Raw genomic sequence first — 27,476 nt, forward strand, 5'->3', positions numbered from 1 at the left:
TTTTTCTTGTTTGACATTCTGAAATAAGACAGTGACCTTTATAGCCATTTTGAAACATGACAGTGACCTTTATAGACATTCTGAAATAGGACAGTGACCTATATAGACATTTTAAAATAGGACAGTGACCTATATAGACATTCTGAAATAAGACAGTGACCTTTAAAGAACTTTGACATAGTGTTATAGGTTTAAAAGAAATCTGATATTTTTTCTGTAAGTTTATCACTTATTAACAGATTTTGGCATGAAAGTTTTTGTTTTATGGATATATCTTCCCCTTACACTCATAATGTTTAAGTATAATTTATTGTTGTTGAAAGTTACTGGTAATTGTTGTAAAAAGGAGATACCATAAAATTTTATATGTATGAAGATTGTGTTGTATGGGTAATTTGGATTGAGTCAACACCAGTGCTGGTAAATGTCATTTATAGTGTTAGTGTCACTTTAAGTCTGAAAAAAAAATTATGGCATTAGATGTGTTGTGTGCTTGAAAGGATTTTGTTTCCACATCTTTATTAATGAGTTATGTGCTTAGAATGATGTTATTCTACCTTTATATATTAACTTTCAATTGTTTATTAATAAGCTACTATAATGAAAAAAGTGCTATGGCATTTTAATGAAAAAAGTGCTATATGAAAATGAATTTTCTTAATTTCTTTTTGATCTGTTACTATCAATATGTAATGTATAAGAAAAACACTTGCTGTCATAGCCATCAGGAATATCTCCGCGAGCCTTGGTACCCTGCAAAACAGTTACACCCACACCATATATGAGCTGCGTCACGACAAAACCAACATAATGGGTTTGCGACCAGCATGGATCCAGACCAGCCAGCGCATCCGCGCAGTCTGATCAGGATCCATGCTGTTCGCTTACAAACTCTATAACAAGTAGAGAAACTGATAGCGAACAGCATGGATCCTGATCAGACTACAATGTTGGTTTTGTCATGACGCGGCTCATATATCAACATGCATCAGCTCCTTGTGTAAGATTTCTGTAATAATACTGGAGCTTCAGAAAACATAACGTTAATAAATTAGCACTCATTTAAACAACTGACTTTATAATGCAGTCCTTTGAAATTGCTATGTCATGCCATGTATAACTTTGTTTGCCAGGATTCTGAGGAAAATTACAGGGATAAAAACTTGATGTATGTTGATCTGTATTTGAGCTGGCAAGGGGATGTTAATATTTTCTCCTGTGCCCAATATCTACATTTAACAAAGGACTTCAGCCAATTTGTCTTGGGGACTTACTGTTATTAAATAACCTGGCGGGGCGTCCGTGGCCGAATGGTTAAGGTCGTTGACTTCAAACCACTTGCCCCTCACCGCTGTGGGTTCTTTGGATTCTTTCATGTGAGGAAGCTATCCAGCTAGCTTACGGAACGTCGGTGGTTCTACTCAGGTGCCCGTTCGTGCCTGAAATAATGCACGGAAGGGCACCTGAGGTCTTCCTCCACCAGTAAAGCTGGAACGTCGCGATATGACCTATACTGTGTCGATGTGACGTAAAACCCAAAACAAAAAAAAGATAACCTGGCACATTAGTTGGGATTTTAAGATTTCATCACTTTTGACAGAATTTATGGCTTTTTGTTGTTGTTGTTGTTGTATAATTCACTTGTGAAATTAGCCAATATTCTAGAACCTTGTGACAATGCCCTGAAACTTGTTTACTTTTAGACTTCTGCAAAACAAAATGTTTTCCAGGATTTTGTTAAGGGATAGTTGTGAAGTTTCTATAGGTGCAGTTGAAAGTGATAATTATAACAGGGGAATCCGGGAATGTTTAATGTTAATTTTTTGTGGGTAAGGTACATGTATTTATAAGCTTAGTTTATTGCTCCTTATATAAATTCAGTTACACAATATGCATAAGAAATCCATATTTTTTAATTCTTTAGAAATGTAAAACATGTGTTCAATAATGTTTTGATAATGGATTGGGAGCATGCTGGATGTTTAACAACTGAAGAAGTAGTGCTGAACATGCAGTAATGTGTCATAAATTAATTCTGAGGCATAATTAGCCTTTTATAAATACTGAAGCAAAATGGGCCTTTTATAAATACTTAGGCATAATGGGTCTGTAATAAACACTGAGGCACTGGGCATTTATTAAATACTGAGACAAAATGGGCATTTAAAAAATACCAAGGCAAAATGGGCCTTTAATAAATACCGAGGCATTATGGGCCTTTAATAAGTACTGAGGCATAATAGGCGTTTATTAAATACGGAGGCATAATGGGCCTTTAATAAATACTGAGACATTATGGGCCTTTAATAAATACTGAGGCATAATGGGCCTTTATTAAATACCGAGGCATAATGGGCCTTTAATAAATACGGAGGCATAATGGGCCTTTAATAAATACTGAGACATAATGGGCCTTTAATAAATACTGAGGCAAAATGGGCCTTTAATAAATACCGAGGCATAATGGGCCTTTAATAAATACTGAGGCATAATGGGCCTTTAATAAATACTGAGGCATAATGGGCCTTTATTAAATACTGAGGCATAGTGGGCCTTTAATAAATACTGAGGCATAATGGGCCTGTAATAAATACCGAGGCAAATTTTGCCTTTATTAAATACTTAGGCATAATGGGCCTTTATTAAATACGGAGACATAATGGGCCTTTAATAAATACTTTATCTTTCAGGCACCAGTAGTGATAAGCCTTGACCACCAGTTAAAGAGCTATGACAACCCACAGATCCTTGCAGTCTAACCAAGTTCTATTGGTAGCTCATTTTGCAAATTGATATTTAAATCCCTTAAACTTTGAATAGACTGTCCCAAATTCAAAGCAGGGCAAATCCATGACACAATTTTTGCCTTTTAAAGGTAAAATAGAATTATTAAGCTTACTGTACAATAAATATATACTGGTATGTGTATTTTAGAAGAAACATATGTTTTGTTGTTTTTCTGTTTTATGTTTATACATGAAATCTCTGAAGATTGTTGTTTACCCATTAAAAAATGTTCTGTAAATATACACTTAAGAAAAGAGCTAATTATACCTTTATATTTTTTGTTTCTATTGTATAACCTTTTGTTTTAAAAAAGGAAAATAATGACAAATGTTCGTTTATAGAATTGAAAATCGTGTATTAAAATCTGTTTTAGCTTTTCTTTTGATGAAAAAACATTAAGTTTGTATATCATAATGTGTACAGTTTAGTTTTAAAAAAACTTCAGGAGTATATCAAGGTCAGTGTACAAGAAACGTGTTCATGATCTCTTGGATATTGTTTTGTTTTATTATTTGGCCTGAAATTAAGAGGCTATGTAAAACCATCCAATGTGTATAATTTAAATCTTTTATTGTTATAATTGTTTTATGTATATTACACTTAATTATTGAAATTCAATAGTGACCTTTAATATTTTGTTTTACTTTTATATAATGTTTTAATTGATAGAAACTCTGATCAGATCATGTGTTTAATATCCTTATGAATTAATTAAATATCATCTTTTACTTAAATGAATTGAATTGATATAATTTTATTTTCAACTACATAATTTTAATTCAGGCTACCTTGTACCTTTTGTGTTAGTTGGTAGACACAGTGTTGGATGTACAAAACCTTTGATTTCTGTAATATGCATAGAATAACGATCCCAGTTCATGTACTGTTTTGCATTACATTATTGCATTATTGTTTTAAGTGTATGTCTATGAAAATTGTGATGAACAAGCAATCAAGATGTTTTCAGTATTTGAAGTGCTAATTTTTGTTGGTTTGTTGTTGAGGTTTTCTTTATTGATAGGGTCAACTATAAACAGCTACTGCCATGTTTTTATTTTCATTTTAATTATATGTAATGAAAGAACATTTTATGTTATTTATGTTGTGATATTTTAAATGTCTGGCACATTAGAATAATGAAGCTATACAAATGAATATATTGTTGTTGCTTTTAAGCTCTGACCTGAGGACAATGTCCAATGACAACTTCTCTTCCTAAACCACTTGGCCAAATTTATTCAAACTTTGCAGGGATGTTCCTTGCATGAAGCTCTACCAAAGTTGTTAAAAGAATTAAATTCCATAAAGAACTCTGGTTGCCATGGCAACTGAAAGATTATTTTACAAAAATCCTAAAAAATCTTGCAAAAAAACAACATAAGAGCTAGAGCTTAAATATTTGGCATGAAACATCTTCTAATGGACTTCTATCAAGTTTGTTCAAGTAAAAGCCTTGGGGTTAAAATTGGCCCCGCCCCGGAGGTCATTGATTTTCCTTATATGTATATAGTAAAAACTTAAAATTTCTTCTTGTGACAATCTAAAAGAGCTAGAGCTTACATATTTGGCAAAAAACATCTTCTAGAGGATGTCTACCAAGTTTGTTAACAAGAGGGCCATGATGGCCCTGAGGTCGCTCACCCTGTATATAAGCCCGCCGCCCCCCAGGCCAATTTTTTACCCAAGGGCTTTTTATTTTGAAACAGACTTGGTAGACACCATAAGAAGATTTTTCAAGCTAAACATCTAGTTTGGGGTTTTGGGGTTTTTTAAAAGAATATTTTTTTAAGTTTTTACTATCAATATAGTTAAAACAAATGACACCCCTGGGGCAGGGCCCAGTTTTTGACCCCCCGGGCTTTTATTTTTTGATACATAATTTGTAGATATTTACTTAAAGAGTTTCATGATTTAATATTAAACCCAGTATTTGGGTTTTTTTAAAAAAGATCTTTTACTTTTTTTCTTACACATGTAAGGGAAAAACAATGACCCCGGGGAAGGGGGGTTTTTTCCAAGGTTTTTTTTTTGAAATATTGGGAAACCATTTTAAAAAATTTTCATGTAAATATCACTTAGCTCTGCTCTTTGAGTTCTTTAAAAAGAAGATTTTTTTTTAAGTTTTCACTATATATGCATATAGAAAAATCAATGACCCCCTGGAGCTGGGCCAATTTATTTGAAAAAAAAAAACCCCCCCAGGGGGGGGGCTTTTATTTGGAACAAACTTGGTAAGACACTTCATTAGAAGATGTTTCATGTTAAATATCTTAGCTCCTAGCTCTTTGGGTTCTTTTAAAAAGAAGATTTTTTAAGTTTTTACTATATGCATATATTGGAAAATCTATGACCCCTGGGGCAGGGCCAATTTTGACCGCCAAGGGCTTTTATTTGAACAAACTTGGTAGACACTCATTAGAAGATGTTTATGTTAAATATCTTAGCTCTAGCATCTTTGGGGTTCTTTAAAAGAAGATTTTTTAAGTTTTTTACTATATGCATATATGGAAAATCTATGACCCCTGGGGCAGGGCCAATTTTTGACCCAGGGGTTTTAATTTGAACAAACTGGTAGACACTCACTAGAAGATGTTTCATGCCAAATAATCTTAGCTCTAGCTCTTTGGGTTCCTTTTAGAAGAAGATTTTTTTAAGTTTTTACTATATGCATATAGGAAAATCTATGACCCCCTGGGGCAGGGCCAATTTTTGACCTCAGGGCTTTTATTTTTAACAAACTTGGTAGACACTCATTAGAAGATGTTTTTCATGCTAAATAATCTTAGCTCTAAGCTCTTGGGGTTCTTTAAAAGCAAAGGCTTTTTTTAAAGCTTTTTTACTATATGCATATAGGGAAAAATCAATGACCGCTGGGGCGGGGGCCAATTTTGACCCCAGGGCTTTTATTTGAACAAAAAATTGGTAAACATTTATTAGAAGTGTTTCATGCCAAATATCTAAGCTCTAGCTCTTACAGTTCTTTCAAAAGATTTTTAAGTTTTTTACTATATGCATATAGGGAAAAATCAATGACCCCAGGGAGGGGGGGGGGGGGCCAATTTTGACCCCAGGGCTTTTATTTTGAACAAACTTGGTAGACATTCACTAGAAGATGTTTCATGCCAAATATCTAGCTCTAGCTCTTTGGGTTCTTTAAAAGAAGATTTTTTAAGTTTTTACTATATGCATATAGGGAACAATTTTTAGCTCGACTAAACGAAGTATATTGGAGAGCTGTCCTACTCGCGCCCGGCGTCGGCACGTCCAGAATTTTCAGATTAAAGTTTTGGTGGCAGTTTAAAATATTTTTCACTATCAACTTTTTAAGGTATCACTTCAAACTTGCAAATATATGTCCTTATCATCAAACCAACATCTTATGTGACAAGGTTCATAAACTCTAGCATCAATATATTTCAGATTTATCTCCCCTTGAACTTAGAATTTTCTTAAAAAATACACTATTTTTACTGTAACTGTAATTTTTTTAAGGGATCCACCCTCATACTTCAAAACAAATATACCTTATCCATCATCCCCATCTTATGTGACAAGGTTCATAACTCTAGCACCAATATTTTTAAGATCTATCTCTCCTTGAACTTGAATTTTCCTTAAAAAAATAATATTTTTTACTGTTACTTCTTTAATTTCTTAAGGGATCACCCTCATACTTCAAATAATATGTACCTTATATCATCATCCCCATCTTATGTGACAAGGTTCGTAACTCTAGCACCAAATAATTTCAGATTTATCTCCCCTTGAACTTAGAATTTCCTTAAAAATATTATTTTTTTACTGTAACTTATTTATTTCTAAAGGGATCAACTTCATACTTCAAAATATATGTACCTTATCATCATCCATATCTTATGTGGCTAGGTTCATAACTCTAGCACCAATATTGCAAGAATTATCTCCCCATAACTTAGATTTTTTACTAGAAAAAATGTTTATTTTTTTACTATAACTTTTTGAAGTTTTAAAGGTATCTACTTCAAACTTCAAATACTTATTCCTTATCATCAATTACATTTTATGTGACATTGTTCATAACTCTTGAAGTAATTTTCACAGATTTATCTCTCTTTGAACATAGGATTTTCTTTAAGAAATATAACTTCTTTACTTTTTAAGGTATCTACTTCAAACTTCAAATATATATTTCTTATCATAACACACATGTTGTGTGACAAGGTTCATAACTCTAGCGTGACTATTTTTATGCCCCCGCCATGTAATGGCCGGGGCATATAGTGTTACCCTGTTCCGTCATTCCGTCCTTCCGTCATTCTGTCATTCCGTCATCATCAGTTTCCGTTCATTATCTTAAGAACGGTTGCACACATTCAACTCAAACTTGACATATGGATATGCCATGACAAAATACAGGTCAAGTTCGAATTTGGTCATGGTTCGATGATTTTTGGCAGAGTTATGCCCCTTTTACTTTGAAAATAATATGAAATTTTCAGTTTCCGTTCATTATCTCTCCCAACAGTACAACACATTCAACTCAAACTTGACATATAGATATGTCATTAGAAAATACAGGCCAAGTTCGAATTTGGTCATGGTTCGATGATTTTTGGCAGAGTTATGCCCTTTTACTTTGAAAATAATGTGAATTTTCAGTTTCCGTTCATTATCTCCCAACGGTACAACACATTCAACTCAAACTTGACATATGGATATGTCATGACAAAATACAGGTCAAGTTCGAATTTGGTCATGGTTCAATGATTTTTGCAGAGTTATGCCCCTTTTACTTTGAAAATAATATGAAATTTTCAGTTTCCGTTTATTATCTCCCCAACGGTACAACACATTCAACTCAAACTTGACATATGGATATGTCATTAGAAAATACAGGCCAAGTTGGAATTTGGTCCATGGTTCGATGATTTTTGGCAGAGTTATGCCCCTTTCACTTTGAAAATAATGTGAAATTTTCAGTTTCCGTTCATTATCTCCCCAACAGTACAACACATTCATCTCAAACTTGACATATGGATGCGTCAAAAGAATGCGCAGGTCATGTTCAAATTTGGTCATGGTTCAATGATTTTTGGCAGAGTTATGCCCCTTTCACTTTGAAAGTAATATGAAATTTTCAGTTTTCCGTTTATTATCTCCCCAACAGTACAACACATTCAACTCAAATTTGACATATGGATATGTTTTTGGAATGCCCAGGCCAAGTTGGAATTTGGTCATGGTTCAATGATTTTTGGCAGAGTAATGCCCCTTTCACTTTGAAAATAATATGAAATTTACAGTTTCTGTTCATTATCTACCCAACAGTGTTACATATTCAACTTAAATTTGACATATGGATATGTCAAAGGAATGGGCAGGTCAAGTTGAAATTTGGTCAGGGTTTGATGATTTTTTTTGCAGAGTTATGTCCCTTTCACTTTGAAAATAATATAGATACATCTTAGGAATAAGCAGTTTAAGTATGAATTTGGTTGTGGTTCAATGATTTTAGACAAACTTATCTTTCCTGAATGTTGGAAAAATTTTGTACTTTCAGTTTCAGCACTCGTACTTTTAGCCATTATTTTGGCTACAAATATGAAATATGTTATTTTTAAAAGGTTAAGACTGAATAATTTCAGTGTCTTGAACATTGTATGAAAATGGTTTGTGTTAACATTTTAAAGTTTTAAGGGCTTTGAACTTAAAATGAAAAAAATAATTAATGCACCATCTGAAATTTTGGCTGCATGCGGGGGCATCCGTGGCATGATGACACATTTCTAGTTAGAATTATTTCCCTTGATCTTGGAATTTATGTGAACAAATGTGATTGTTTTACTATAACTTAATACATATTAATACATTTACATTATTACATTATTAATTGATTTTTCTTTCATAGTTTTGTCCTTACTGCGTCCAGTATTTTATTAGTCGAGCTTGGCTGTCTCCTGTGACAGCTCTTGTTAAAGGTGACCACCAAAGGAACATTCCTGTGAAGTTTGGATGAAATTGGCTCAGTGGTTTATGAGGAGATGTCATTTAAAGTAAAAGTTTACGGCAGACGACGGATGGACGCCGGACGAAAAGCGATCACAAAAGCTCACCCTGTCACTTTGTGACAGGTGAGTTAAAAAAAAAAAGCTGTAGGGTCAAAATTAGCCCCGCTCCACGGGTCATTGATTTTCCTTATATGTATATAGTAAAAACATTAAAAAATCTTTTTGTGACAATCCAAAAGAGCTAGAGCTTAGATATTTGCCATACAATATCTTCTAGTGAATGTCTACCAAGTTTGTTCAAATACAAGCCCTAGAGTCCAAATTGGCCTAGGGATCATTGATTTTCCTTATATGTATACTTAAAAATCTTCTAGTGAAAATCCAACAGGTAGAGCTTAGATATTAAGCATGAAACATCATCTAGTAGATGTCTACCAAGTTTGTTCAAATAAAAACCCTAGGGTGAAAATAGACCCCCAGGGGGTCATTGATTTTCCTTATATTATGTATGTATTAAAAACTTAAAAAATCTTCATGAGAAAATCCAAAAGAGCTAGACTTTAGATATTTGGCATGACACATCTTGTAACTGATGTATACCAAGTTTGTTAAAATAAAATCCCTAGGGTCAAAATTGGCCCATCCCCAGGGGGTCATTGATTTTCCTTATATAAACATGTATATAGTAAAATCTTAAAAAATCCTCTTGTGAAAACCCAAAGTGCTAGAGCCTAGATATTTGGCAGTAAACATCTTTAAGTGGATGTCAACCAAGTTTGTTCAAATGAAAGCCCTAGGGTCAAATTTGGCCTGGCCCCAGGGGTCATTGATTTTCCCTATACATGTATGTATATAGTAAAAAATTATAAAATCTTCTTGTGAAAATCCAAAAGAGGTAGAGTTTAGATATTTGGCATGAAACATGTTCATCTCAACGACATCTAAACCACTGGTTCAATTTTGAAATAATTTTACAAAAAAAGATTTCCTTAATGACTGTATTTTGTTTGTTTGTTTTGGGTTTTACGTCACATCGACACAGTATAGGTCATATCACGATGTTCCAGCTTTACTGGTGGAGGAAGACCTTCGGTGCCCTTCCATGCATTATTTCAGGCACGAACGGGTACCCAAGTAGAACCACCGAAGTTCTGTAAGCTAGCTGGATAGCTTCCTCACATGAAAGAATCCAAAGTCCCTGTCGGGATTCGAACCCACATTGATGAGGGGCAAGTGGTTTGAAGTCAACGACCTTAACCACTCGGCCATGGATGCCCCTGGTGACTGTGTACAAAAATTGTTCAGATTAAGCTGTCCCTTGTTTTCAAATTGTGCTTCTGGAGTGAAAAGAGGCTCCACTTTGACCTATTTCTCAGGTGAGCGATCAAAGGCCCTCTAGGCCCTCTTGTAATATTAGCTGATCCATGATTCCTACAGTCCTCAACATCTCTACTTCATTCAAACCCTGTCTTATCATAGCATTTGCCTTGTGAAGGTGACCAAGGTAAAAGTCTGATCTTTGAATGACCATAAATTTAGAGTACCAGTGTAAATGGAATATAATGTGTCTCTGCATATTCTAAAAACAAATCCCCCCAAAAAACAGGGGCATGCTGTTTGTGATCACTTGGCAAGAAGTACCTAATAAATCTCCATACATCTAGGTCTGATGCCGTTTCAAACTGAATCAGATGATGCAAATCCTTTTTTATACCTCATCAAAGAGTGAGAAATTTTGGTGTTTAGGTTAAGTTGAGAAGAAAAGTAAGATCACTGGTGCATAGATATTTTCACCGGCCCATACAGCTTTTGTTAATTGACTTAAGTTTTAAATCACCTTTGAACAAAGTGATTAGAGGGAAGCTTTTGTGGTGGCAGTGTCTCCATCATTCTTCATCATCATACATAATTTATTTTAATTCTCCTCTGAAACCACCAAATAGGAGAGTTTAACCAAACTTCACAGAAATGATCCCTAGATTGTTACGAAAGTTAAATATATGGTTCAAGTCTGATGCATAAGTAGGTCACAGGAGTGTAAAGGTCAGAAACTACAATGCCAAGAGTTTAGATACTTGGCAAGTTGAATCACTATACGGTCCTCTACAAATGCTGTCTGGGGTAAAATCTTTTCAGGACTAGTATTGAAAACAAAAATGCCAAGATGTTAGATATTTGGTATGAAGCATTGCATAGCACACTTATACAAAAGTTATTTAAGCAAAGCCCTGAGGCTCAGAAATGCCCCTCCTCTGGAGGTCACTTAAGATATTTTCCTCTGAAAGTGTAACGCCAAGAGTTTTGATAGCTTGCATATAGCATCAATGTCATTTGTTGTTCTCTTAAAGTTATATAAATCATGCCCATTGAATCAAAATTAACCCCATCATGGGGGTGACTTAATTTGATTATATTGGCTTGTACAAGGAAATATATTTGGACTTGTAAAGGTACACTGTCTAGAAGTTGGATATTTTGCATATTACATTGACCAGTGAATCTCTACAAGATTTTCATAAGTCATGTCTTTGTAATCAAAACTAGCCCAGCTTAGTTTATATGGATCTGTATTGGAAAATACAAAATGTGCATTCAAATCTTTTTTGGGAAATTACAATGTTGAAAGCTTACAGTTAGCTCTTAGCATTGTAATTTCACAAAAAATGATTTAGCATTGCCTAGTGGATCTCTGCAAGTTATTTTATGATCCCAAGATTTAAATGGCTATACCTCATGGCCACTTAGTTGTACATTAAAATTGTCTTAAAAATCTTCCTTTCCAAAAGTACATTTGCAAGAGGTTCAATATAAGTCTGTTAAACTAAATAAATTGGTTCATAAAAATATTCTGTAAGTGTATTATTTATGTTTCTATTTTACTCAAAACAACATTTCAAGATAAATTCATAATGTAAATATATGTACATGAAAACATTCAGCCAAACAAACATGTAGAACATGATAAAAATCAATTCAAATATAAGCCTTAATAAGTTTAAAAGAAGAACAAAATAATTTATTGTTTAAAACAATACACTGTAAAAATAATTACATAATGCTTTAAAATCCTGGAAAAAAACAGTAAGAAAAAAATCATAATAGTAATTTTAACAAAACATACTTATTTTTGTATTTACATGAAAGCTCAAATGATGAAATTTACTTCTAATCAGAAATTTAGACAAACTGTTTTAGATAAAGGTCATAATTACCTTAACTTTTGAAATAATGAATTAACAACAGCACCGCTAGGCAGAGCATTATATGTACATGTATATGCCTGAAAAGTGTTAGTCTTGAATGAATTTACAACTTCTGTAAAACAGACATCTTTCATAAAGTTTCATTGTACCCATTTATGAAGGAAATACAATGTATACATAAATTAAAGATATTGATACATAAACCCATTAAAATTAAGTATTACCTCCTTTAAAATTCAATCCTCCTTTATAGCTGAAGAACCTTCATATATATACAGTTGCTGTTTCCAAAGCACTACCATCAAGTTGTTATCTTGTAAGTAAGGCTCCCACGTTTACAATTTTCTGTAAACGTTTACACGATTGCTAAGAACCGAAACAATACCGTTTAAACGGTGGTACTTCTATGTACTATACACACCATGTATTTGAGTCGGCAAATGATGACATACTTTCTATTTTTAATACATATACAAATAAATAATGTCCAGGGCTCATCACGATTGTGTCGGCACACATTTTCTGCATTGTGTCCCAATTTCGCTCTTTTGAAAGATCAAAGGAAAATCAACTTTACTAAAAATGTATTATGCCACAAGCGATTATTGCACGGTGATGCTGTTCGGAGGGTTGTAAACACCCATTTTCCATTTTTACTTTGGAATAAACAAATTGGAATTGATAAAAGCCGTGATAACAGGCAATGATTAAGATATTCCGTAAGACAATATGGTCATTTCGATTAAACAGTAAAAGATATTGTAAACGTTTAGGAATGAAAATCGAAACAAATCCGTTTAAACGTTTAACCGTGGGAGCCTTACTTGTTAGTAAAAATGCTATGACAGATGGACAGAAAGACGCCAGGGGTATAACATAATATAAACAAATTTTTTAGGGCATATAATTAATGTATTGGACATGGCTGTTCATTCTATCAAATTTTACAGCTGTAGGTTGATTAATACTTAAGTTGCTCAATAATATTGAGCAAAAACCGTTTTCAGTTTTAAGGTAATAGTGACCTTGACATTTGACCTTGTGACCCAAAAATTAATAGGGGTCTTCTTCTCAATATGGACAATCATCCTATGAAGGTTGAACACTGTGGGCCAAATGGAACTTAAGTTATGCTCCAAAAACCGAATTGCTAAGGGACGGCCGGGCGGATGTCCGTCCGAAATGGAATAAGGGGCCATTTCTTTTGTTTTTTCTTTTGTTTAATAGAGGGCCAATGGCCCCTTACTTATATTGTTACGGAATGAACTCTATTGTTCTCTTTTGTTTTGTTTACAGTTAGATGGCCCTCTATTCCTACTGGGTAGTGCAGACAGACGGACGCCAGGGGGTATAACATAATATATCCGAAATTCTTTCGGGCATATAAAAAAGGGTAAGGGTCATGTTTACTAAACTAATGGTCAAACTCCATAACAAATCTAATGTCAGTAAGCCAAAAATTTTCTCATGCTATTGACTAGACAAGCCCCACCCCTCAACACACACCCTTCTTTGAAGAAGGCATAATTAAATTACAGTATAAAAACAACAACCTGGGTATTTAGATTAGTTTCTACATTCACTATACTCTTTTAAAAAATGTCCTTATTATTTTATGCTTTTCTATGAAACACTGAAAAATATTATTAGTGAAATATAAAAATAAGTCTTATGGCACTGAAAAACAAGAGCTGTCCGTAAGACAGCGCGCTCGACTTTTTTAGTGCTTGCCTATAATACAAAACATTGACAGTTAAGGGCCATAATTCAAATAAAATCTTTGACAGAATTACCTTCTCCTGGACATGTTTGGGAATCATGATTGTAAACAAGTATTCCAACTTTCAAATTAATATCTCAAACAGTTCAGTCAAAAAGTGGACTGGTACTAAAAACTTAACCAAGATTCTAAGTCGATAAAAGGCCTTAATTTTTAAAACAAATCCTTGACAGAGTTACCTTCTCTTGCGTACAGATGGGGGTAATGATGTGAAATAGCATTAAAAGTTTCAAAGCAATATCTCAAAGGGTTAAGGCAATAAGTGGATTTTACCCATATTCAATGTATTTTCTAAGTCAAAAAGGGGCATAATTCTGTCAAAAACCTTGACAGAGTTATGTCCTCTTGTCTGTTGATGAAGGTCGTGATGGTAAACAAGTATGGTCAGTTTCAAAGCAATACCTCCAATGGTTTTGAAATAAAGTGAGGTGGTACAAAAAAAACTTAACCAAGATTCTAAGTCGATAAAAGGCCTTAATTTTTAAAAACAAATCCTTGACAGAGTTACCTTCTCTTGCGTACAGATGGGGGTAATGATGTGAAATAGCATTAAAAGTTTCAAAGCAATATCTCAAAGGGTTAAGGCAATAAGTGGATTTTACCCATATTCAATGTATTTTCTAAGTCAAAAAGGGGCATAATTCTGTCAAAAACCTTGACAGAGTTATGTCCTCTTGTCTGTTGATGAAGGTCGTGATGGTAAACAAGTATGGTCAGTTTCAAAGCAATACCTCCAATGGTTTTGAAATAAAGTGAGGTGGTACAAAAAACTTAACCAAGCTCAATACACTTTCTAAGTCAAAAAAGGGCCATAATTCTGTCAAAAACCTTGACAGAGTTATGTACTCTTGTCTGTAGATGGAGGTTATGATGGTGAACAAGTATGGTAAGTTTCAAAGCCATACTTGTAATACTTCTGAAATAAAGTGGGGTGGTACGAAAAACTTAACCAAGGTGTGACGCCAACGCTAACGCTAACGACGACGCCGACGCCGGGGCTAGTAGGATAGCTCCCCTTTTCATAGAAAAGTCGAGCTAAAAATCACCGGAAGAAAAATTTGATTGTTTTGAGTAAAAGACCATACATATCTTGCTTAAAAGTCCGTTTTTTGTTTTTGTTTTTCATTTTCACTTGCACCTCTTAGTAAGATATATACCATAAAAACAAACAAAATGTCCTTAATATAACAGTTAAATAAATTGTTTACAATTTTCTAATTATCTCTATGATATCTCCTTCATGCATAAAAAAGTTTAACAATTGTCTAGACATAGACCTCATCTCGGCTGTACATTTTATTATCCCGTCACACATTTCTATATGAAATAATCGCATGCCATCTGCTGGTAACCCAGTAAAATTTGTCAACAGTTTTTTCAGAGACCCAACAGTCTGTCGCTGATAAACGTCCATTATCTGTTCTTTTTCTTCAAATTTCACCTGTAGATGGAAATAGAAAAATCTTTTTTTTGTGTCTGAAATCCTTAAAAAAGAAATTGAGTGGTTAAGGTCGCTGACTTCTAACCCCTTGCACATCACTACTTTGGGTCTGAATCCTGGCAGGACTTCAGGTCATTTCATGTAAGGAAGCTCATAATTAATTCTGTCAGCTTACAGAATGTCAGTGGTTCTACTCAGGTGTCTGATAATGACTGATAAAATTCTCTCTGGCTGTTAATTTTGATAGTCGCCATATGACTTTAAAAGAGACAGTTTGAACTCAACTCAGGAAAAAACACAAAAAATGTCCTATTAATTTCTGAAGTCTCCTCCCTGACAAATTCATGTTACATGAAATGGTAGCAGTGCTTTATTCACAAACAAGAGGTGATGATAGCCCTGAAATAGCTCACCTGTATATAGGCCCCCAGGAGGGGCCAATTTCAACCAAGGGGCTTTTATTTGAAGAAACTTGGTAGACACCCATTATAAGATATTTCATGATGAATAGCTCTTTGGGATTTTTAAAAGAAGATTTTTACAGTATTTACTATATACATATAGGGAAAAACAATGATCCCCAGCCGCTGTCCTGGGCCAATTTTCACCCCAGTGCTTTTATTTAAACAAACTTGGTAGACTAGCTGTAGCTCTTATGTTTTTTTTTAAAAGAAGATTTTTAAAAAAATTTACAATATACATAAAGGGCTAAACAATGACCCCTTGGGGCGGGGCCAATTTTGACCCCAGAGTTTTTACTTGAACAAACTTGGTAGACACCCACTAGAAGATGTTTCATGTTCAAGCTCTTTTGCTTTTTTAAAACAAGATTTTTTAAGTTTTTTCTTTCAGTTGCAATGGCAACCAGAGTTCTGCATGGAATTAGATTCTTTGAACAATTTCCAAAGTTGACTATCAAAGGAAAATTCCTGTGAAGTTTGGATGAAATTGGCTTAGTGGTTTATGAGGAGATGTCATTTAAAGTAAAAGTTTACTGCCGGACAAAAAGGGATCACAAAAGCTCACCATATCACTTTGTGACAGGTGAGCTAAAAATTTCTTGCCTGTGAAACATTTTTTCCTTTACTTTCAGAGATGTTTTAATCAAAATATTTTTTTAAGTAATCTCATTTTCCGGACAACAAATCTTTGATACCAGTAAATATTTAAACACTGAAATCAGTTAACTAAGTAACATTAATGAGAAATCAAAGTGCTAAGTAATGGAATTGCTCAGTAGTGTAAACGCTATGCCGAGTAAATGCTAAGTATTGGAATTGCTCAGTAGTGTAAGGGTTATGCGGAGAAAATGCTAAGTACTGAAATTGCTCAGAAGTGTAAACGCTATGCCAAGTAAATGCTAAGTATTGGAATTGCTCAGTAGTGTAAATGTTATGCGGTGTGAATGCTAAGCATTGAAATTGCTCAGTAGTGTAAGCGTTATGCGGAGTAAATGCTAAGTATTGGAGTTGCTCAGTAGTGTAAACGCTATGAAGAGTAAATGCTAAGTATTGGAGTTGCTCAGTAGTGTAAACGCTATGCAGAGGTAATGCTAAGTATTGAAATTGCTAAGAAGTGTAAATGTTTTGTGGAGTTAATACTTATTAGTATTATAATAAAGGATAAGTGAATAAGAAAACCTACCATGAGACTGATATAATCAGCTTTCTCAAACTTCACATTTGCAAGAGGATCCAGTTTTCCATGAATTTTCTCTAATTCAGCAAATCTGAAATGTAAAGTGCAGCATATAATCTAACTTAATTTCACAACACCTATCACAGGTATGATACCAGAAGGACTTATTCCAATGACCAAAAAGCATAGGCAAACAGATAACCACTTCACCAGTGCTCTTTTGCCTTTCATCGGAGTAATGTCATAGCTTTTCTGAATTCAAAAGAATCATTCCATCTCATCAGATACAAATATGAAAGAGGAATTTTGCCTACCTTGCAGGTTTCTGATCAGAATCCATAAAATATCGGATGAAAGCTCTCTCCGCCTCATCCCTCTCTGTTTCTGTAACATTGCTACCATTTAACTGTTTGATATTTGGTAATCGTGCAACAAAATGTTGACGCCTCTGCTTTGGTTCCCAGTCCTGTACATTTGTATTAATAAAAAAAAGTTTATTAGTCAAAACTGATTCTGTAAACATTAAATAAAAAATCTGCAGCTTGGAAGTGCAGTGGAAGGACTTTCTGTGCTCTTTGTCATATAAATTTCTTCATTTATAATGCAATTTTCTTCAGCAAGAAATATCTAAAGTGGTTTGAATTCCTCAATGCTTTGAGGGGCAAATGATTCAAAGGCAGCAAACTAGACCTAATTTTAAAATTCTCCATCACCAATTGTAACATCCCCATATTGTTTGTTTTAAGGTTATCCATAAGAAACATTGATTTCTTTCATGTCTAGAGGCTTTTTAGTTAAGACAAACTTTCAAACAAGTAGATAAACTGGCATGCCATCTTTCTTTTTTTTATGCCCAGACACTTTTGGGAAGTATTATGGTATGGCAATGTCCTTCCATCTTTGCCTGGACAATTGCTTTGTGCTACATTATCTTCTCGAAGATTTTAGTGATTGTGTTTATATTTGTCATGCATATTATGATATCAAAACAAAGGTGAAGCTTGATTTTCTCTGCAATCATTTTATTGTTAATAAGAATTACATGTATGCCCCTTTTTAAGCAATTTTTAAGTGACGTTTCCGCAGCGCAATTTCTTAAGGATTTCAGTGATTCTGTTGATATTTGGCATGCAATTAAGTTATATCAAAACATACGTTACAGTTGTTATCCAATTTTAATTGCAATCAACTAGGTATTGGAGTAGTAATGCCACCCTTCTCATCTAATGTTCTGCGAAATTATTGGATTTCTCAGAATAATTTTTTAAGGATTTCAGTGATTCTGTTTATATTTTGCATGCTAGTAGTGTTTTTAAATATCAAAACAAAGGTCAAGTTGGTTTTCTCTTCAATCAAATAACTGCAACATTAAATGATTTCGTTTAATCAAAATGAAATCAAGTCATAAAGTTAAATTGTCTAACTAATATGTCAATTTGTAACTTACAAAAAAATTAAGACTGTATAATTTTCTTTCACATTTTATGGAAATATTTGCTATCTTTATTTAAGGCACATATTTGTTATTGATGTGTTCTTGAAAATTTGTCCTGTGGTGCATATTACCCTGTCTCAGTGGAGCTCTTGTGTAATAACTTTTTAGCATAACAACTCAATATTGAAAATAAACTTTTAAATTTACCTTCACTAGAGGGATGTCTGTAATCCTTAAATTTATCAACGCAGGAAACTGACAGAATTTATCAACCTCTTCCCAAGATTCCATCTGGCACTGGCTTATATTCAAGTCTGTTAGAGCTGGAAAATTTTTAAAGTCCCCATCCAATGAAAAATTACTTATATTACTATCTATAACATTCAATGTTTGTAGGCATGGAAATGCCACACCTAGTTTAGAAATCTCCGCCCATTTTTCAATCTGGCTGTTGTTCACAAATAGTTTTGTAAGGGACGAATGAACACATTCTGCTGGTAGATTGACTGTCTTGTACTTGTTTAAACTGACATGAAGCTCAGTAAGGCTGAAATAAAAAAAATAAGATTATCACATGTCAATGGGAAATTAAATGGTGGTCTTTATAAAAAGGTTTTCAAGGTAAGATCTTTATTCAGAGGTGGTCTGGCATAAGTAAGTTTGTTTTGTTGTATTTTCAAGTCACAATGAGACTGTTTTAAAGCCATTAAAGTGACTTCCCAGCTTTACAGGTAAAGGAAGACCTCTTTGTTAATTATTTAAGACATATGATATTCTATATTTCTTAAAACTGTCATCGATAGAGACGATATTGATGTAATTAGTTGATATTTTTCTGTAAATCAATAATTGATACACATTTGGAAAACATCGGTTATTGTAATCAATTATTTAAATGCCTATAAAAAATGAAAATTCACTACAAACATATACAAAAAGCAGGTGGCTATGTCTAACAGTAATCTATTGTTACATTATTAAGTGAACACATTTCATAGCAGTAATATCAAAATATGGTCAGAAAAAAAAATCATGCAAGGGTCATTTAGAAATGGGATACAACATATTTGCAAAATGTCACCTCAACAGGGTTATGTGCAGAACCCATGTAACCCTTTTGTCGGCTTTATGTCAAAGTCACACTTAAAGGTCAAAAATTGATTTAGAAAATATTCTTAAATTTTAAAATGTATTTGAATATTTCTGAAACTAGAAAAGGTATTTGCTTGAAACTTAAAATATGTACGAAGTGTCACAATTAAGATATGCAGGGCAAGTTTCATAACTCTGTATTGCATTTTGACAAAGTTATGCTCCTTTTTAAGTCTTCAAATTTACATACAATCAAATATTAGACAATATTTTGTGTCCGCTCTATAATTCCTATACTAATGGAAAGATTTTCTTCAAACTTTACTCAAATGTTTACCTCAACAAGGTTATGTGCAGAACCCATGTTACCTTTGTGTCGGCTTAAGGTCAAGGTCACACTTGAAGGTCAAAAATTGACTTAGAGAAAATGTTCTTAAATTATAACATGTAGTTGAAAATATCTGAAACTAGCACAGGTATTAGCTTGAAACTTAAAAGATATATGAGGTGTCACAAGTAAGATATGCAGGTCAAGTTTCATAACTCTGCATTGCATTTTGACAAAGTTATGCCCCTTTTTAAGTCTTTCAATTTACATACAATCAATACTAGACAATATGTCATGTCTGCTCTATAAATTCTACACTAATGGAAGGATTTTCTTTAAACTTGACTCAAATGTTCACCCCAACTGGGCAATGTGCAGAACCCATCTTACCATTGTGCCGGCTTAAGGTCAAGGCCACACTTGAAGGTCAAAAATTGACTTAGAAAATGTTCTGAAATTTTATCATGTACTTGAATATTTCTAAAACTAGAAAAAAAACAAGAACGTGTTTGTTAAACACAAATGCCCCCGGCTCAGATTCTTGACAGTAGCAATATTTCAAAAAATGTTTACCCATTCACTCAGTTATGGACAGAAAAATTGCCAAAAAATTGTAACACAAGTTATATAGCTTGACAAAGTCATAGCATTTTGTAATTGTGAAAAATATAAGTTGCCAAGTCATTGTTCTGACTTGTGAAGATGAAAAATATTCAACTTCATGCAACTTATCTTCCTACCAAATATGAAATACATCTGTCAATAAATAAAAGCTGTATGGGCAAAAGTGTAAAAATCTATTTTTAGCACAATTGACCTTGACCCACTGATCCCTACCCCAATCAAAATGATGACCATGCAAGTTATCTTCCTACCAAATATAAAATATATCTGTCAGTTAATAAACCCAACTGACCACTAACTCCATCAAAGTTTATGTTTCTATCAATTATAAATAACATCTGTCTATAGAATAAAGTCAATACACCTGTAAAAATGTAAAAATCTATTTTTAACATTGGTGACCTTGACATTGGTGACATTGACCTTGATCCAAATGACCCCTTGCTACACCCAAAGAAGGAGGACCTCCCTTGGCATGTTTGTATTAAACTAAAACAGCAACTAAAATATGGGTGTATGAGCAAAAATGTTTTTTTTTTTTTTTTAAACCAGTGACCTTGACCTTGACCCTAGAGACCGCTTACTCCACAAAAAAGTAGAGGACCATCAAAGGTATCCACCTACTAAATATGAAAGATTATATTAAAGAAATTAAAAGCAATTAGGAGAAATTTAAGATAAATCCAACTTGCCGAAAATAGGTTAACCAGACAAGGCCCTATTTTTCAAAGTGATAAAAAAAGGGGAAATAACTGGGAAATATGGATGACACAGTTATATAACTTGGCAATATCATGTTTCTTTGTATTGATAAGTAAGTGTGGAAATAATAAAGCCCATTAGTAAATAGGTGATAGAACTTAAGAATATTTCCAAACTTGCTGTTTTAGGTTACCATTATTCATTTTAAGTGCTGAAAAGGGCAATAACTTGGTAAATATAGAAAGCCAGAGTTATGTAACTTGCCCAGATCATGTACTTTGTATTGATTAGTAAGTGTGTAAACTTAGAAGCCATTGGTACAGGTAGAACTTAAGAAAAATCCAACTTGCTGTTCTAGGTTAACAGTCTATGCGAAAGTCAATTTTTTTTTCAGGCCACAAGGACCGAGACCCTTAGGTTTATTTCCGGCCCGGATGATATTTTTCCGGCCCAGACATTTCAAGCATTATATTATAATAACTCAGTTGAATGTAAAAATGATCGTCTTTCTTTAAATAAGTGTGACTATCATTAGTGTGACCATCATATAGAAACACAAGAAGATGCTGACCATATGAAATAACTTAAGCAGGGGTTCTTACAAGAATTTTTCAAAGTTAGGAGTCCTGGGACTCCCCAAGCACAAAATGTAGGACTTCCAGATCACTTTGAAATATGTTAAGCCATATTTTGCTGCACTTATGCAGTTGACGATTATGATGTATATGAGCAGAGTAAGGGGTTGGGAGTTGGAGTTTGAACAGAGAAAAGCTTATTTCAGGAAAAATGGTAATATGTCCCAACCTGTACCATAAAAGTGATTAAAAAGTAATTTGAAATATAATTTCAAAAACCCTACATCATCAGACCATTATGCTCTTTTTTTCTTCCAGATTCACTCCACTTCCCCCCCATAAGAAAATATTCATTGTATGTGACAAACATGTTTATACAGGTAATACCTCCATTTCAAACTAAAGTAAACAATATCTTTTAGTAATTTTAATTCCTAAACTACATTTTAAGTGTTATTGACACACATTTTTAACAAAAACATATCTCCTTTTGGTTACCGATTTTTTTAATTATAAAAAGCGGGTATCGCGAAAATATGTGACAATTGAAAATTTGTCTGTTTCCTGCAGAAACATTCACAAATCTAACCTGTTGTTGATTTTGATTATATTAAATTAAATTTTTTTCATTATTTCAAAGATTGTTACTCATCGGCTATTTTCAAACAGGCATCGTAAAACAAAATTTTCAAATTTGTATTTTACGGCAAAATTTACCATTGTTGATGAAACTTTGAAGACAGAGTTGACTGGTTTTTATTTGACATGTCTACAAAATAGACTTAAGGTTGATCAATATCTTCTTTAATAAATTCTTTGCATCACGGGGTACTTGTTATCAATCAGGTCATTAATATTTTTAACTTTTTGAAATTTTATTCGGACATGAGGACTGACGGAAAGGAAATTTATCTCGGACCGCATGATTTTTATTCGGCCAGGACCGAGGACCGACGGACTTTCGCACAGACTGGGTTAACCTCATACGGACAGACGGAAGGACGTTCTAACAGGAGAGTAATAATGTGGCTACTCTATTGTTCTCTCTATTGTTCTTTTTAGCCACACAAAAGAAAATAGCCACATAAAAGCATTACGGAATGAATGACATCAAAGAGAAAGAACAGTTACCTATTGTCCCTCTAGCCACATAATTACTGTCGGACGGACGGACGGTTCAATCACTATATGCCCGGGGGCATAATAATCATTTGAAACTTCAAATATATACGAAGTGTCGTAAGTAAGATACATGTATGCAGGTCAAGTTTTATAACTAAACTAGAAATGTGTCCATAGGACACGGGTGCCCCCACCGCGCCACTGTTCTGTCAATCTTTTTACTAAGTCAAGGGAAATAACTCTACAAATACTGGATAAATCCACAAGCGAAACCCCAGGTGCAAATCTAAATATGCTGAGCAAGCTGCCCATAAGGTTTAATGACTATGTAAAATCCTTTTTTGAGTAACTTGCGACACAAGTTGAAAATTGCAAAAAATTTCTAAGTGAAGGGCAATAACTCTAAAAATACTAAATAAATCACGACGAAAATACCTGGTGCACAACTGCACATGCTGATCAATATTCCTGTAAAGTTACATGACTCTAGGTCAAATACTTTTTGAGTTACGTGCGACACATGTTGAAAATTGCAAAATTTTACTAAGTCAAGGGCAATAACTCCGAAAATACAAAAAATATCCACACGAAAATACCCTGGTGCACAACTACACATGCTGATCAACATTCCTGTTAAGTTTCATGACTGTAGGTCAAATACTTTTTGAGTTACGTGCGACACAAGTTGAAAATTGCAAAATTTTACTAAGTCAAGGGCAATAACTCTGAAAATACTAAAAATATCCACACGAAAATACCCAGGTGCACAACTACACATGCTGATCAACATTCCTGTAAAGTTTCATGACTCTAGGTCAAATACTTTTCGAGTTACATGCGACACAAGTTGAAAATTGCAAAATTTTACTAAGTCAAGGGCAATAACTCTGAAAATACTAAAAATATCCAGACGAAAATACCCAGGTGCACAACTACACATGCTGATCAACATTCCTGTAAAGTTTCATGACTCTAGGTCAAATACTTTTTGAGTTACGTGCGACACAAAAGTGATCGGACTGACGGACGGAAGGACGGACGGAAGGACGGACGGACAGACAGACAGACGGACGGACAAGGGTAAATCTAAATGCCCGCCACTAACGTGGGGGCACAAAAAGTGGGGGAGGATAACTTTGTATTGTATTTTGACAAAGTTAAGTCCATTTTTATGTCTTTAAATTTATTTACTATATTTCTTAAACCAGAACAAATATGCACTTGAAACTATATACATGTACTATATGAAGGGTCACAAGTAAGCTCAGTATGCAAAGTTTTTCCACTCTTAATTACATTTTGACATAATTATCCTATTTTCTTAACTTCACTGCTTTTGTTTGTTCTAGTACATTGGGAAAATGAACGGTTATTTGTAACTGTTTTGAACATGATTTGACAATTATTTATATTTATACCATTACCTATACAATTTGTCTTTTTCACCAGAGATAATTTCTTTTTATGTATATGTTTGTGCCACTAAAGTTATTCCCTTAACCACCTTTCCAAGTCATCTTCTGTCAAGTACATTGGTGGAGGTATGAATCACATTCAGCGATAGTTCTAGTTTAAACAGGTATGAAAAAGTATTATATACAAGAAATTAGGAGTATTGATCGGCATATTGGTGTATCACCTATATTTGTCATCCAATATAGGTATATTGTCAATATAATACTTTGCACTGAATCAATGACAGCTGTAATATTTCTAAAGACAATACTTACTTTGGTAAGGATAACAAAAGTTGAGAGATGGTTTCCCATGACACACATGTCCCATTAAGAACAATATCCCTCATGTTTGGAAACTGTTTCTCGTGCATACTGTGATCCCAGGTGTCATTTAATGGATTCATGGTCAGGTTCAGGAAACATAAATTAGGTATATTTTCTAGTATAAGAAAAACCTGAAAAATGAAGATAAAAAAATAATAATATAGTGATCTCATACTGTTATTCTAAGTCAAATATTTAGATAAATCAGCACTATATAAGATATACTCAGTTACCTGAGAAAACTACTGTTGCCTTCTGTAAGCTAGATGGTTAAATTTACAAGATTATAAACACAAAGGCCCTCAAGGTGTTGAGCTTTTGATCATTACTCTAATCTATATGCATTTCAGATGTAATGTTTAGCATATAAAAAGCAAAGTGTTATATATGAGCTGATTTTACTTAGATAAACCACACATAGCTCCAATTAACCAGATGCTATGGTGGCATAGAAAAATATATATATTTAAACATGTACATTAAATGCAATTAGCTTCAGATCATAGTTATCACATGGACAATATCTAATTGCATAGATATACATGTACCTCTCTCCAATCTGTCATAGCATTTTTGGTAAGGTCTAACTCTGTGACATGTCCACATAATTCTGATATATCCTTGTCATCCCCAGCAGTGCTGATCTGAAGGTCATCTAGAGTTAAACGATGTGGCAGCCCTGGTTTTCCTGCACCTTATCAATTGTAAATTTCATTATTACACAAAAGATTTTTTTTTCAAAATACCTTTGGATCAATTACACATTTTTTGAAAGGCCTTACTATAAATTGAGGCAACAAGACCTATAGCTTGGCAATGGATCCTTCCAAAAACTACACATTTGTCAATACACATTGATGTAAAACATGTTAGAAAAAACAACTATTTTTAGTATCACTGACCTCAACCTTGACATCTACAACCAAAGTAAGAGAACCATCAAAGTTCAGACTGTTTAAAGTTGTTTATGTTGTATTACACAAGTTTATTATTTTAAACACATGGGGGGGGCCATTTACCCTAGTGAATCCTAACTCTACTGAAAGCTTAAAGAACAAGCACTGTTTCTATATTCTAAATATAAAAATATTAAAGGCATCAGTTAATAAATAAGAGCTGTGTGACAAAAGTGTTTAACCTTTTTTTGTGTCAGTGACCTAAGTAACAGTGCACTCCACCCAAAGTAGCTAGAGTACCACCCACTGAAGCCATGGTCTTTTGTTTGTTTGTTTGTTTCATTTTACACCTTTTCCCAAACAGTATTTCAGTTATATAGTCGAGTAGTTTATACTGATTGCACTTCTAAAGATGAAACTCATGGCTTTCATTAGAGCTGTCATTGATTCAGTGCAAAGCATATCAACGATATATTGATATCAGATGACTAAAATCAACGATACACCGATATATCGATAATAACCTATAATTATGTGTCTGTCATTAACTTTCATACCTGTTTAAATTATTTCAGTTAAAAACATGTTCTGTACAGTGTATTGTCCAATGCATTTTTTTTTCCAGACAATATTTTTTGTCACCATTGATATGAAATATTTCCACTATATAACAAAAGCATAACATTAGACATAAATAACTGTTCTGTATATGTTTTGGGTGATTTTTTTATAATTTCTAGTCATTTAATTAATTAGTCAAAAGTATCGATTTTTTTTAAATGTGTATCGATTATTGATCGGCAAAAAAATATCAACGATACATCGATATTGTCTCTATCGATGACAGCTCTAGCTTTCATGTGGTTAATAAGATGAAAGTGTAATATAAAACACATGTATGTTAGAATGTGCAAGAAAAAAATATCTGACATGAGTGTCTGTGTTTCTGAATATCCCTCCCTCGGAGAGCCTCATTACCATTCAAAGGGCTGATATCCCCAGGGCAGACATTTCAATCTAGACTGAAATACATGACAGATATTATCGATATAGACCTACATGTAGTTCAAAACCTTTAAGTTGGCATTAACATTCAGCTATAAAGTATAATTTACCTTTGCCAGCATGCGGTGCTGATTTTGGTACAAACACCTGTATAAAAGTATCATCAGCCTCATCATCATCACCTGTATCATCATATTTCTCATGTATTGCCGCAGCTAACGTTCTCATCTTCTTTACCTGCAACTATACATTGTGCATGTTATACCAATTAATTGATCATACAGTTCACATTGTTGGTCAGGTCTGCCTCTACTTGTAAATTTTTTTATGTTGTCAGACTGTATAACAAAACCCTTAACTAAGTGCTTTATGTGGCTGTGTGATTGAGTGGTTAACACGTCAGAACTAGTTATCAAAGTGTCATGGGTCGTTTTATTAGTTATGTTTATTGTTCATTTTGCCGTGCACTGTTCGTCATTTAGTTGTGGGAAAAGTATTCTTAATGTCCGCGCATGCATTGATTATCGTCTGTCTCCATGGCGTCTGTTATTGTCTGCTATTGTATTGTATTGGATGGTTCCCAAAGTTACGCTTATCAGAAGAAATTCATGGAAACAGCCGAAACAATTCAACTATGTATTTGTGCAATTTTGTGAAATGTTTTTGTATGTCCAATCATGTTGTAAGTTGTATGAAAGAGATTTGAGAGAAAGTTTTACATTGGTTTTTAACATTTCCTTTCTTCCAAATTCCCAAAAACTTTCCTTCTCCACTTCACTTCGTCTTTATTCTCTTACCAGTTAAGATATACAGTTCTTCTTACATTAATTCTATAAGTTTATTTAATAGAATTTTTGGAAATAATTCTTATTTGCATCGTTCAATTGTTGTATTGTTGTATTTTAATTAACTAGTAATATAATCATGTATTTATGTTTTTAGGCTTTTCCTTTATATATATTACAATTAAATTGATGAACCTACGCCAGGAGTTTATCATTCATTATACCCTGTGACAAAAGGATGCTGCATAGGTTCAAACCCCATCAGGGGCAAGATGTTGTTTCCTTGAGCAAGAAA

General features: G+C 33.7%; 1 protein-coding gene across 2 annotated transcripts; it reads right to left on the reverse strand.

The window, feature by feature from the left end:
* Nucleotides 1–14,800: 14,800 nt before the first annotated feature.
* On the reverse strand, nt 14,801–26,669 carry LOC132750372 (tubulin-specific chaperone cofactor E-like protein). 2 transcript variants are annotated; one of them, XM_060740337.1, is made up of 7 exons: nt 26,507–26,669; nt 25,044–25,189; nt 24,445–24,626; nt 18,479–18,818; nt 17,151–17,302; nt 16,843–16,927; nt 14,801–15,198 (listed from the first exon to the last, which is right to left on the reverse strand). In XM_060740337.1, exons 1-7 carry the CDS (start codon nt 26,622–26,624, stop codon nt 14,962–14,964), a joined length of 1,260 nt encoding a protein of 419 aa, XP_060596320.1. In that variant the 5' UTR covers nt 26,625–26,669; the 3' UTR covers nt 14,801–14,961. The 2 variants fall into 2 exon arrangements, with proteins under 2 accessions (XP_060596320.1, XP_060596321.1); XM_060740338.1 differs by lacking the exon at nt 25,044–25,189 and having other exon boundaries at nt 26,507–26,636.
* Between the last annotated feature and the right edge of the window lie 807 nt (nt 26,670–27,476).

Source organism: Ruditapes philippinarum, unplaced genomic scaffold (genome assembly GCF_026571515.1).
Source record: "Ruditapes philippinarum isolate M1 unplaced genomic scaffold, ASM2657151v2 ctg4157_1_1_1_1, whole genome shotgun sequence".
NCBI lineage: Eukaryota > Metazoa > Mollusca > Bivalvia > Venerida > Veneridae > Ruditapes > Ruditapes philippinarum.